At 47.0% G+C, this 13,792-nt stretch overlaps 1 protein-coding gene across 7 annotated transcripts in view; it reads left to right on the top strand.

Moving 5' to 3' along the window:
• TBC1D1 (TBC1 domain family member 1) overlaps positions 1 to 13,792 on the top strand; it is a 233,458-nt gene that overhangs the window by 198,495 nt on the left and 21,171 nt on the right. For 6 of the 7 annotated variants that reach the window (XM_053577462.1, XM_053577464.1, XM_053577466.1 and 3 more), the window contains 2 exons: positions 695 to 853; positions 11,847 to 12,091. In XM_053577462.1, coding sequence (XP_053433437.1) covers positions 695 to 853; positions 11,847 to 12,091 — 404 coding nt within the window. Of the gene's footprint in view, positions 1 to 694; positions 854 to 11,510; positions 11,756 to 11,846; positions 12,092 to 13,792 lie in introns of those variants that run through there. The other variant, XM_053577469.1, reaches the window with a different exon arrangement.

Raw genomic sequence — 13,792 nt, 5'->3', positions numbered from 1 at the left:
TGTCCAGTCAAAATTCTACCATCCAGCTGTGTTTAGGCTGCTTCTTCCCCGGCTCTGCAGCATTCAGTGGTTCCTTACAGCCAGTAAGCAAAGGGCAGGTTTCTTGCCCTTGATTTTGCCTCAGACAAAACCCTTCCAGCCTTATTGGCAACTGCTGCCTCACGCCCTCGCTAGCCCACAGTGAACTGGAACACTCTGGGTTCCCCCTCTCCGGCTGGTCTTCTCTCTTCTTTTCTCTCCTCCTTAAGGCGTGGCTCAAATGAAGGCTTCTGTGGAACCTCGATTGCTCATTAAAAATGAGCCCGCTCTCCTTGAGCCGAGCGCTACCCCACTTTGATTCTGCCTTTTTTGTGAGATCACGTTGTGCATTAGAGTTGTTTATGCCTTGTCTTACATCCCTAGAATGTCATTGATTGGCACAAGGTAGGGCTTGTGGCGTATTCATCAGTCTACTGCTTGAGAATCTAACACAGCCCACGACATCTGCGCAAAAGGTGAGGGGGCACTGGGGCAGTGAGAGGAGTGGGGGACGGAAGGGGGCAAATGGGACGATGTTTTGGCTGCTTCTCCACCATTCCTATGCTGTTAATTCCTAATGGAACAAGATTTGGATTCATGGGATGAAACCCAGCTCATTTTTATGAAGTCGCATTCTATGTATTAAGTCTCCTTATGTCTTCTCTTCCTTTTAAAGGTGTGCCACGTCATCATCGCGGTGAAATCTGGAAATTTCTAGCCGAGCAGTTCCACCTTAAGCACCAGTTTCCCAGTAAACAGCAGCCAAAGGAGGTGCCATACAAAGAACTGTTAAAACAGCTGACCTCCCAGCAGCACGCGATTCTCATTGACCTTGGTAAGTCTGCACTATTGATCGGAGATGAAAATGGAAGTTTCATTTACTTGAAAAATCTGAAGAGACTGTCTAGGTTATTTAGTGATTTGCCTTTAGGTTTAGCAATCAGAATTTACTACTGAGGCTTTTAATTTAAAAAGCCCCCGGGTAATCACAAATGTCTTCTTGAAGTATATAAAGATCTCTATTTTCACAGGGCAGCTTGTTAACTCTGCTTGGCATGGAATGGGGTGCTTATTAGGGCTCTGGTCATAACTGTGGTTCAGTTCGGTAATTCAAACATTGATAGGAGGCTTTTATAGGCAATTGAAGGAACATCCTGGAAAACATACAGATGTTCGGAACCGAGGCTTGGTTTAATTACAGGAGCCACTCCCTGGCCTTACTGCTTCAAAACAGAATTCACCACAAAAAATTGTAGAAAGCAGTTTGTGTGTGTGCCTCAGGCAGTTTTATTTTGGAAACAGGGTGTACCTTGTCTCTTGAATAGTTTTAAAAACACAAAGGTTAAAACGGTGTATCATATTTGTGTACTCTGAATCAGAGGATTTAATCAGCCACTGACGGAAAATATTTGGGGAAATAGTAAAAACAAAATACAACAATTAAAAATACTACAACATTTTACAAAATATTTATAAAATATTCTCTGTGTGGCTACTTCTTTATAAAATTTTGTAATGGGTATTTTGTAAATAAAGGTGTATTTAGCTACGGTTTCCCATTTTCTCTATGTATGGTGACTTTATGGGCAACTTTTCGGACACCCTAACAACTAATTATGTAGCATTTACATCCTATTAGGTATTATAAGTAAACAAAAGATGATTTACAGTATGTTTAAAAATGTTCATAGATTGTATGCATATACTGTGCCATCTTAGGGAAAAGACTGAAGCATCCCTGAATTTTGGTATTCATGGGGAGTCCTGGAACCAATCTGCCATGGATACCAAGGGACTTTATTGCATACACTTGTAGTTGCCACGCCAAAGAGCTTGTTGAGTTGGGGTACAGTTAAGATGGACAGAAGGACAGAAGGTCAGTGGTGGGTGCACCCCCTCTTGCCTGCCACCTCCCACCCAGGCTTCTGTCTCTACTGGTGGGGAGCTGGCTCCATGTGGTGGCAGCTCAGCCCTGCTGCTCTTGGGGCTCATGGCTCTGCTTCCAGAAGCCCTGCTCTGCTCCTGCTGCAGGCTCCCCGTAGCCATCAGTGCTGTGGGCCCTGCAGTGGCCTGGCTCGATAAGAGCTCCTGCAGCCCAGCGGCTATGATGGAGGGTGAGGCCTGAGCTGGATCAGGCAGTGTCCAGTCTTCTTCCCTTGGTCCACACAGCTGGCCTTCAGGGTTAATGTCATAAGCTTAAATGTTACCTCAAGAAATTGTCCCCGACTGTGGCCTCCTTTCCCCACCAGGCTGGGTTGGGCTCCTCTGCTAAGCCCTCTGCAGCACCCTACACTCTTCCCTCATGACGCTTATCACATTTCTTATTACCACTCTCATCATTATGTAAAGCTAATATTTCTAGGTCCTTAATTAGACTTTCATTACCTTTCTCCGCTATAGGATGCAGCCCTCTATGGGTAGGCTGAGGCTGTTTTGCCATCATATTCTGGCTTCTAGGACAGTGACTGTCACATAGCAGGTGCTCAGTGGGTCCTTTTGAGACACTGGCTATGAGGCATTGTGCCAGCACCTCCATCTCAGGAGACTCTCGACAGCCCTGGGAAGTTGGCCTGCACCCTCTTTAAGAAATGAGGAAAATGAGGCACAAAGGGGTCATGTGTTAACCACAGTTACACGGTCAGCTGCAAGGAGGTGCCATGACCTGGATCCACTGTCCCTCTGTGCCCAGGAACCCGAGTGCTGCTCAGCACATGGCTGGGTCCACTGACCTGAGGAAGTGGTTTTGTGAATTGACACCAGCTGTGTTAGCTGATGTGCTGAGTAACAGAAAAAATAACATCATGTTGCTATCACGTGAAATGAAGGGAAGTATAAATTCAGACTGAAAGGCAGTGAGTGCAGGCAGTTTCTCTCTGTGTGCTCTCACTCCTTGATTCAGATGTCCCTTCCCTTCCTCCCACAGTCCCTCCTCCTTGTTCCCTCCTTTCTTCTCCCTCTTCCTTTTTTCCTCTTCCCTCCTCCCTCCTCAGGCAGGATCAGTACCTGCTTCCTGTTGCACAGAGACAGTCACTTTTCTGCAGAAGGGAAAGGGGAAGGGGCCGCCAGATCAGCTACAGAGCCTTGCCTCTGTGTGTGCCCAGCCAGGCCCTGGGCCTTCCCCACGGGCACGCGGTCTGCAGGAGCCCAGGCTTCCACCCTTTCCCTTCGCAGGCAGGGCTGGCTGCACTCATCTCTGCCTGTCCCCATCTCTCGCTTCTGTGGCTCCTCCCTGACAGCCTCGCTCATTCCTTCCTTCTTTCCCAGTCCTGCCCTGGCCTCCATCTTGGATGACCTCCAGATGCTCTCCTAAGGGCCTAAGGACCTCTCGTTGCAATAATGCATTTCCCAAGAGACCCTCCTAGGGTCAGTGATCTTTCCCAACTAGAACTGGAGACCCAGAAGTTGGCCTGGACCCGGCAATGGAGCCCTGGGGGCTCTGCGTCCCAGGCTGGCTGTGTGATCGGGCTCTGGGAGGCCCCACTTATAAGTCCCCCAGACCCCACCTGCTACCTTCCCCTCACCTCTCACTGAGAGGCTGTGCCTTTGCTCCACCAGCTGTTTAGTCTACACTTTCTATTTAGTATACACCATGGCTACCTAGGGGCCCAGTGTAGTACAGAGTAAAATCAAATCAGTATTTCTTAAAAAGTGACATCCACCTCCTGACCAAAAGAACAGAATAGTTGATTGGATGTTGCAGTGCCAGACAAAGTTGTCTGGGCTTCCTCAGCACGGTTTTTCTGAAAGGTGCCACGTGTTCTTAGACGGCCATAACTGCACATAGCCATGTCATGGTCGTGTAACTGCTGCTCGGCACTTTGCCACGATTGTCCCCCCGGAGATAAAAGCACATGGGACCTTCCACTTGTGCACACTTTCCAGTCCTGCCCCCTGCTGCCGTGAGCAGAATAAAAGCGTGTCATACCTGCCCTCGGTTCCTGAGTCCCTCTTCGGCCTGCCTGAATTGGATCGTTTGCACAACAGGCATATTCTGAGTTTTTATATGTTTTTCTCCTAACTCTTGATTTATTTTCTGACATTGTCTTTTAGTCTAAGCAGTTTGTTTGTTTTTAGAGATGCTTTTGTGTCCAAAGAATAAGAATAATCGACTTTGTTTTATAGTTTGTAAAAAATTTTCTCCAACTTTATAAGATTTCATCTTTTCACAACCCTGTATGAAGTTGGGCACATGTAATTATTTGCACATTAGAGGTGATGACTGAGGCCCAGAGAGTGTAAGTGCTTGGCCCAAGTTACCAGGTGCTCAGTGGCAGGAAGAGTCTCCTAGGTCTCCTGCCACGTCCCTTCTGGGACACCATATTGTTGCTGTGTCTTTCTTGACCCTGCCCACTCCATCCTAACACAACTTCCCTACCTCAAGTTCGGGGGAGTTATACTTCAGCGTGGATCACACCCAGCCACGAGGACACTGTTGCTCTCGGGACTTACTGGATGGTACTTAGCAAATTATTACTTGAGGCCAGGCACCTGCCTGTCCTTTACACCTAGTCCGTCTACATCCATTTGTCCAGACCTCAGAAAATTGCAACCTTTCTCCTCTCCATTCTCTGCCTCTCCATCCTGTAATGGACATCATGGACTGACCCGTGTCCTGCTTTCTGGCTGGGGCTCCTGCTGTGCTTCTGGCCACACCAGTGTCTGTCAGTGTCTTTGAGCAGCTAGCTGGAGGCCCCTTCTGGCTTCACTTCATTGCTGCTTCACTCGTGTCCCAGCCTAGAACACCTAATAGTCGGCTGCCTCTAGCTGGTGAGACTGTGCAGCCTCTCTCCTGGTAAGAGGGATTTAGCTGCAAGGTGCTCGAACAAATGCAGAGACCAAGGGTTAGAAGGCAAAAACTGGAGCTGGGTCTAATCTCTCCCATATCAGTTATGTACAGTTTTATTAATCTGTGTATTCTAGGTCAATAACGCGGTGGCATAGTTTATATACCCTGCAGGGGTCTGATGAATCTGTTGATCAGAAGTGACGTTTTCAAATGTGTTTCTTGGGACTCTGCATCAGTGAGACCAGGCAGGTGGAGGCAGGCCTGCTACAGAGAGGGGCACAGCTGTGTCCACGGCACACGCGTGGCAGGAAAGCACCACGGTGGCTGTTGGCTGATTTTTTGCTTCCACTTACCAAAGGTATAAAAACTCCTATTGTCCAGAAGAAAAGAAACTATAATCCAAGTGTTACAGAAGAGAGTTTCCTCCTTGCTTTTTTTAGAATCCATGAAAGATGAATAGAAAAGCCTCCAAAATGAAGGAATCGGCTGGGAGTATTTAAGAGGACTCAGAGGGCACAGGAGGGTGCTTTTCCTTGTCCGTTCCTAGGTGGCCATCTGCCCCATTTGGCCTTGACAGAGTGGAGTGTTGCAGACTTTGAGTGGTAGGTGGGCTGAGAGTTACCAGCAGAGGGGTTCTGGAGGAGAGGGGGTGCTGATTTCTCCTTTATCTTTGAGTTGAAGTATTGGGTGAGAAACTAAAAACCTTCATGGTAAAGCCAGGATAGTACCTGGAGTTTATCACGCAGCATTCTTGTGGTAGAATACTCTTGTCTGTTCAGTTTGGGACTTAGCTTTATGGAGGTCAGTTGAATAGTCGCAGTTCAAAAGTCTAATAAATTCTTGCGCTGATGCCTACACTCATTATTTCAAAGTGTGCTATAGTTTCTGATATTATCAGGATCACATATGAAATCCTATTGTTTGGTCATTCTAAATAAGCCTCTTACCTCAGTGTGAGATAACTAAATGTGAATAAAATGCTGTGTGATTTCGTTTCCTTTCACAGAGGTCAGGAGTCTTCCTGCCTCCTTCAAGTCAGGCAGTGCTGGGCTGGTGAATGGTTAACAGCCGGGTCCTCGAAAGCAGCCTGGGTGTAGAGTGTTTCCAGATTTCCATGGTGTAACTACCCCCATCATGCCCAATTTTAAGCTTCCAACTTGATGTCGCTGATCGTGGAGCTGGGAAGAGAGGCGCAAACTGAGCCAGGAGGAGCCACCTCTGACAGTCACCGCCCTGTCGGGTGTTTCCTGGAAGTGAGCTGGTTGCAGATGAGTGCTCCCAGCCTTGCCGCGGGTGACTCCCCAGATCTGTCTGGAGCCCCGGGTGTATTCCCTGGGCTTTAGGAAGCACACATTCTAGTGAGAAGAGGGGCCCCAGCAACTGCTAACCAAAGGACTCAAAATTCTAAGATGATACGAAGGGTATTTTTATCTTCAGTCTCTCATTTCAAATTCCGCTCAGAGCTAAATGCAACAATTTACAAAGATGATGGATCACAAGTCCTCCTCCAGGAAGGGATTGAGCAGGTCATTTGGGGGTAGGGTTACTCCACCTTCTGCAAACAGGGACCCAGGGCCGGGAAGTTGTAGAGTCGGTGTCGGATGGCTGGTTTGCCAGGGCCACTCCCTGGAGGTGCAGGAATCTCCAGGCTCCTGGTGAAAGATGCCAAAGGAAAAAGCTTATTAGTCAGCTGTCCACAGCCGCCCTGGGACTGAATAGCTTTGCAGGTGGCCCTGTGTTTGCCTCAGGAGACCTCTGGCCTCTTGTAACAGCTGCTGGGTAGCAAATAAAGCTGAGATGACCCGGGTCTTGGCCAAGATGAAGTCAAGTGGGCTCTGAACAGAATAAAGGAGGACATTCTACGATGGGGTGGGGTTTCTTACAGCACTGGGCCAGGACACCTGCAGGGTCTCTTGAGCGTGTGAAAAACACATTCCTAAGGGCACCATCCCTGACCGGCTGCTGATTAGGAATTCTGGGTGAGAGCCTGGCCCCCAGGTGATGCTCATGTGATTCCTGCCTGAAAACTGCAGGATGAGGCTGGCACCTGTAGCTCAGTGGTTAGGGTGCCAGCCATATGCACCTGGGCTGGTGGCTTCGAACCTGGCCTGAGCCTGCTAAACAACAAACAACAAAAAAAATAGCCAGGCGTTGTGGGCGCTTGTAGTCCCAGCTACTAGGGAGGCTGAGGCAAGAGAATCGCTTGAGCCCAACAGTTTAAGGTTGCTGTGACACCATAGCACTCTACAGAGGGTGACAAAGTGAGACTCTGTCTCAATAAAAAAAAACTTGGATGGAAGCTTTTCACCTCCATGGGATGAAGAAGGAAAAAAAAAATCATCCTGGGAAAACATCCCTTAGAGGAGTGAAATTCCTTTGCAACACTTAGTTAGTGCAGCACCGAAGGAAGGTTAAGCTCTTGGGCGTTTGGAACCGTGGTCGCCTCTCAGGCCTCTGTAGCACATCTTTCCATTTAGACACGCAGATGCAGCATTGCCATGTGTCTTCTTTATGTGAATTCAAGGGGTTCTTTGCACTTGTGTTTGACTCTCCACTTGACAATCCCATTCTCACTTTGTGCATGAAGGTAGACTCTACCTTAGAGAAAAATCTGAAGGCCCTGCATTTCTGTAAAATAGTTTAGAGGATCAGTTTTCCTATCCCAAGTTATCTGTAGGAAGGATTCCACGGTTTCTACCCAGTTTCCCTCTAGGTTGGTAGAAAGGAGATATTTTTCCCAACTGCCATCTCCCAGAGCCAGAGTGCCTCTCCTGGGGTGGGAAAAGCCTGCTGTAGCCTGGCTGGTTGAGGCCGAGACTCAGTCTAGAATCTTTTTCCAAACTTTGAACAAATACAACAGACAGTAAGCAGTGTTGGGCTTGTAGTTAATGTGCTTTGGGCAGCACCGTGCGAGTAGCTGATGGTGCTCCTGGGAGCTCACTGTCCAAGGCCCCCGTCCTCCCCTGCAGGTGTACATCACGTGTGGCCTTTACGACATGTGGTTCAGCCCTTTACCATATAGCTTAGTCTTCTGAGTTGGGACTGGAGGCTGCCGTGCTTAGCGCTGGGCTATGTGAACGTGGATTGTCCAGCGGATGCTTTTAACCCCACCTATCCATGGCTGCCCACGTAGCCTGCCTTCCCCTCCTTGCTGTGGGTGTGCTGGTGAACATGGGTGGGTTATAGTGTTCGCCTAGAACAATGGTTCCCAAACTCTTGACGTCAGGCTCACTTTCACTTTGAAAATTATCACGTAGCCCAAAGAGCTTTAGTTTACATGAGTAATTTCTATTGTAGTGACCATATTAGTAATTAAAACTGAGAAAGTTTAAAAATACTTATGTATTTACTTTAAAATAACTACAATAAACTCATACATCTAAAATATTATCAAAAATATAAAAAAATATAAGCAGCATTGCTTATATTATTTTAATATATTATATTTAATATAATAGTTTCCAAAATAAAAAATGTAGTGAAAAGAGTGACATTGTTTTTACATTAACAAAATCTAATGTCTGATTTGATACTCATAGAATCTTCTGGAATATCCTGTTTGCTTCATTCAGTCTGTTGTGGTTATGTTATTTGAAACATTCAAAGAGAAATTAGACTATGCCCAGATCTGTAGTTGGAAAAAGGAGGACCTTATGGACCCCTAAAAGAATCTTAGACACCCCCAAGGGTCTTCAGACTGACCATACCTTGAGAACCACTGGCTGAGATTAATGTAAGACAGGAAAGCAGTGTGTCCCCTACATAGACTGTAGCGTAATAAACGACTATATTACAAAGTCAGAAGGGCAGTTGTTCTTCTGGTCCCATTAGTCAAGAGCTCAAGGCCAAGGCCATGTAGCTGGTTGCCCATGCTCCTAGTGGACTCGGAGGCCTTTCTTGCTGTGCTAAGTCCCAGCACTCTGAAAAATTGTCTAGATCAGCCAGGTTTGTCCAGGACAGGTACCTTGAGTAAATAAAAAATAAATTCCAGTTTCTGAAACTGCAACATGGAAGATTTGACTGCTTTGAATAATAACTAAAGATCTGAAAGTTTGGGGTGCCACAGGTGTTTTGGTGAATCTAGATGGTGATGATACTATTTGGAACTCATATTATCACTTCTACATATTTATGAGTTCCAGATTTCATGAGAATCAGTTGCTGGGATGAAACTTTTCTTTGCCTCTGGAAGTCTATTAGGAAGTGAGATTTTCAGGTTTATTGGAATATTATAGTTAATAGAGGAATGGTTCTGCAAGATCACTCTACCTTAAAGATAAATTACTTCATGCTACAGAACTGTCCTGAATGTGTCCCTCTTTTCTGTCTTGGTGGAAGCTGGGTTTTAATAATGTGTGCACTATACCTGCAGGCAGTTGCCCGTGATTCCACACCATTCATAGCAACCATTTGCATCAGATGTCCTACACAACCCCCTCCTCTGCAAACCATGGTCTGCCCCTGTGAAAGAAGAGGAGTTGAAGTTTAGAGAGGCTGGGTCGTCTGCTGTGAGCGCACATTCCAGAAGTACTATGTACTTCAGATGCTATTGAAATGCGCACCAGAGGGTTGTTGTAGGCATAGCAAAGCTGCTTATAATTTTTTTGCAGGTGGGATGGATGATATTCCAGATCTGTGGTTGTTCAGAAAGGCATCCGAGCCTTTTCTGCTCCCATACGACTTTGGAGCAGATCTCCAGGCCAGTGGCAGTCAGGCCAGTGTCTGCACACTCTATGGAGCTTCAGTGTGCGCTGCTTGTGGCAGCCTGGCTCTGCCACCAGATTGCCACAGCCCCCTGCCCTGGCTGCACCTTTCCTGCGAGGACAGAGCATGCGAGAGAAATGCTACCCAGTTGCTCTTTCCTGTCAGCTTGCTAATAAAGGTCATGTGTTTAGCAGAGTTTGGCCTGAGAGTTGCAGTCATATAATATACTGCTTGGAAGCGAAGCTGGGAGGAAGGCTACCTGCAGAGTCTGTGAGGGGGCTGCCTCACAAAAATGTGCACAATTTGCAGGGTCCAGTGCAAAGTGAAAATACAGAACTTGTTCGGAGATTATTAAGAATTTCAAGTGTGAGGCCCTTCTGGGCACAGAGCAGTGTGGCTGTGCGGAACACACACTGGCCAAGGCACTCTGCCCCCCACACCTGACAGTTGCCGATGGCTGGATTAGCATAGGTCACGAGCTGGGCCAGCTTGTGTGAGGTCCTTTCTGTGTCTACTAGGGGCAAGTATCTGATTAGCAAGAAGGGTATTGCTGACCTGGTGTGTCTCCGTGCCCCCTGCCTCCTGTGTATTCTGCCACCAGTATCTACTGGGGGATCAGGGTGGGAGAATTCTCAGGAGCCACATGTGACCATTGAACCCCTGAAATATGGATGCTCCAAATTGCCATGTGCTGTCATCAGTTTAAAGAATACAGTGGATTTCAAAGCCTTAGTATGAAAAGAAGAAGCAAAATGGCTTGATTTTTTTTTAAATATTGATTGCATATTGAAGTGATCATATTTTATATGTTTGCATATAAATCATTTTATATGTTTGCATATTTTATATGCAAAATAGCTTACTAAAATTGATTTCACCTTCTACTTTTTAATGTGGCTGCTAGAAGATACTAAAGTTTGTGTGGAGTTTGCAGTACAGTTCAGTTGCACACACTGCTCCAGACTAGGGACGTGCAGCAGCGTGACCACACCTCCTCCACTCACACTCAGCTCTGCACACAAGCAGAGACCCTGCAGGAGAGGACCAAGCCGGGAGGGCCACTGGGAGATGTGTGGAGCTTCAGGCCAGTAGAGCGGAGAATTTGTTCTTTGAGCACTGGGGAGCTATTGATTGCTTCCTGGTAGTGTGGGGTGTATTTGAAGGTGATTTATTGGAGGAAGAGGAGGCAAGAGTAGAATATAGGACAGGAAATCTGAGCAGTAGGAGCCAGGCCATCCTCCTAGAGCAGTGTTTTTATCTCACAGCACACTTGAACCTGTGTTAAACTTCCGGGGTACACTTAAATTATGTTGATTTAAAAAAAAAAGAGTAAAAAGGAGAATATACTTACTGTGCTTTAAACTTCTTTCAAAAATAATTAATCTTTAAAATTTTTCGCAGCACACCAATTAAAAAGCACTGTCCTAGATGCAGGTCAGATGAACCCATCTGGGTTGATGAAATGCTTTCTCCCCAAGCTAGGAAGAGCCCTGAATGTACCCTCCTCCCTCTGCCAAGTTCAAGTGATTAGACTCCCCTTCTGCCTTTGCTAATCCAGGCAGGTCCACCCATCGTGGCCCAGCTGCCTGATTGCTGTGGCTTGGCTCCAGACATTTCTTCTCTTTAGTCAGTCACTTTGGTCATTTTGCTGCTTCCCCATCAGTCACATTCCAGAAGGCAGGGAGGGGATTTGACAGGTATCAGCCGCAAAAGCCTCCCGGGCAAAAGAGGTCTGTAAGCCTTACTGGAATACCAGCTTTTTGTGAAAACAATCAGCATGTTGAGAACCTTTTTCTTTTTCTTTTATGAAATCTTTCTCTGGAAAGTAACTGTTTTGTGTAAAAGAAAACAGGTGCTGCTCCAGAAGCTGTTTCACATCACTGCCTGTGGTTCAAAGGGCAGAAATGCATGTGGAGGAAGCGTTTGGAGGCAGAGTATGGCAGCCTGGGGAAAGCTGATCAGGACTGTATGTGGCAGGGCGAGGCCTGGGAGCTGCTCTCAGAGGATGCCGGGTGGGGGTGGTGAAGAAGCGAACTGGCCAGCCTTCCTCTTGATAGCGGAGGTTATGCCTGGAGGACCGCCAGTTCTCTCCTTGTTTTAGATTGAACCAAATATAGTTCTAATTCCTTTCACCTGAACCACCACCAGGAAAGCATGAATAATTCCTGATTTGACTGCAGGCGTTATTGCAGCTCATCTTGTTCACAGAGCAGAGGAGGGGTAAAGGCTGATGGATGACCGATGCAGGTTTTGGAGATGTTGTTGCTTTCACCAGAAGCACGTTGGGTTTGTTTTTCTTTATTTTTAAAAATCACAACTAATATACCTTCTTTCACAGGGCGGACCTTCCCAACACACCCGTACTTCTCTGCCCAGCTCGGAGCAGGGCAACTGTCCCTGTACAACATTCTCAAGGCCTACTCCCTTCTGGACCAGGAAGTGGGGTACTGCCAGGGTCTCAGCTTTGTAGCCGGCATTTTGCTGCTTCACATGAGTGAGGAAGAGGCCTTTAAAATGCTCAAGTTTCTGATGTTTGACATGGGGCTGCGGAAACAGTATCGGCCGGACATGATTATTTTACAGGTACGTAGTGTTCCTTATGTCTGTAATAAAAACAAACGCTAAGAATGTTTGTTGTCCCTCTCCAGGTATATCTGAGGAGCTCGTCCACCACCAGGTGACCTCGTAGCAGCTATCATTGTTGATAACCTGCTCTGTGCTGGGCATCGTTCCGGGTGCTTCCGGGGCAGTTGTCTCCATGGCAGTATAATAGGAGGATACTAGAATAGGCTCCACTTGTAGAGGCCAAGACTGAGGCTCCAGGAGATGATGTAATTGGGCCAGGTCACACAGCTAGTGAGCCACAGAGCTAGAATTTTAAACCCAGGCCTGATTCCAAGGGTCTTCTCTATTGTGTTGTTTATGAACTACCAGGCAGTGTAACCCCAGCCTCCCTCCCTCTGCCAGGGAGCTCCCCCCAACCCCCAGTCTGTCATCCCAGGTTCAGCCCAAGTGTCACATCCTAGGAGAAGCTCTTCCTGACCACCCAGATGTTGTACCTGGGTACACTCTGCCACATTACCCTGTCTTGTTCCTTTTGCCTAGTGTGTTCACTGCCAGAAATGATCTTTTTTGTTTACTTCATTTACCTGTTCATTTTCTGACTTTCCTTAGCATGTAAGTTTCAGGAGAGGGGGGCAGTCTTCCTGGTGTTGGGCTCAGTCCCCAGTTCCTGTAACAGTATCTGATGCAGTAGGTGCCCGTCGGTTTTGTGAATGAAGAGGCCATCAACAGCAACCACGCACAGCAGCGTGTTCCACCTGCCAGGTGGCTGCCTTTCAGAGGTGGGGAGAGCCCTGGCTCCTCTTTGGGGATAGCCCTAAACGTTGCTTAAAGTGTCAGAGTGTGTGTTCATTTGCCAGCGACATGCTGTGGTTTCAGAGCCTCAGAGAGTCCCAGGAAAGCCACAGTAGAGCTGAGGATTTTGTTGAGAGCACCAAGTTACATGATTCAAAATCCTTTTACCTCAACCTGTGACTGAACCACAGCAGCATAAATCTCATAAAAGGAAGCTGCCTTATCATCCAAAAGATTTTTACCCATGTCACACTTTGCACATGTGCTGTGAGGTTCTTTCTGTATTCCCTTCATTATCTTTAATGTGAGGACACCTGTCATCAAGTAGCAGAATTTTTCAGTTTTGTATAATTATTATAACACGTGACTCTTTTCGGCTGGTGGCCTTGGTTGATTAGACTCTTAGATACGGAAGAGCCACAGCTGTTGCTGAAGGGGATCATGTCTGAGCCTCTGCAAACAGTTTTGTGTTTTTACCCAGTTAGGGCAGGACATACCCAACTTATAACACCTCCGTAGGGTTCTGACCCTCCCTGGGTTGTTTCTTTAGCTCAGACCAGGGGACTGCTCAAATCTGGGGTGGCTCTAGGATCTCTGTGAGCCCTGGGCCTCATTCTGGGGCTCTAAGCAACTGGAGTGAGCTTCTTGCCTGAACCACCTCATTCTCCGAAGCGGGAACCCTTGAAGTTCAACCTTAGTTGGAGAAACTTATTTTATCTTAAGACAAACATCAGTCTTCTTGTATTAATTCGCCTGGGACTATGTGCCTCATCTGTTACAAACCTAAAGAAATGACACTGGCCCTGCCTTTGGAATGATTTCAGGGGTCCGGAGGGAATTTACCAAGTGAACCTGTGCAGTGGACTTTTTCTGGAATCTTTGTCTGCTCCTCTCTCAGCAGGGAGGCTGGCTTTTTATTTCTAGTTC

The sequence above is a fragment of the Nycticebus coucang genome, chromosome 23, assembly GCF_027406575.1.
Source record: "Nycticebus coucang isolate mNycCou1 chromosome 23, mNycCou1.pri, whole genome shotgun sequence".
Taxonomy (NCBI): Eukaryota; Metazoa; Chordata; class Mammalia; order Primates; family Lorisidae; genus Nycticebus; species Nycticebus coucang.
This window is presented reverse-complemented; position numbering and strand designations above follow the sequence as displayed.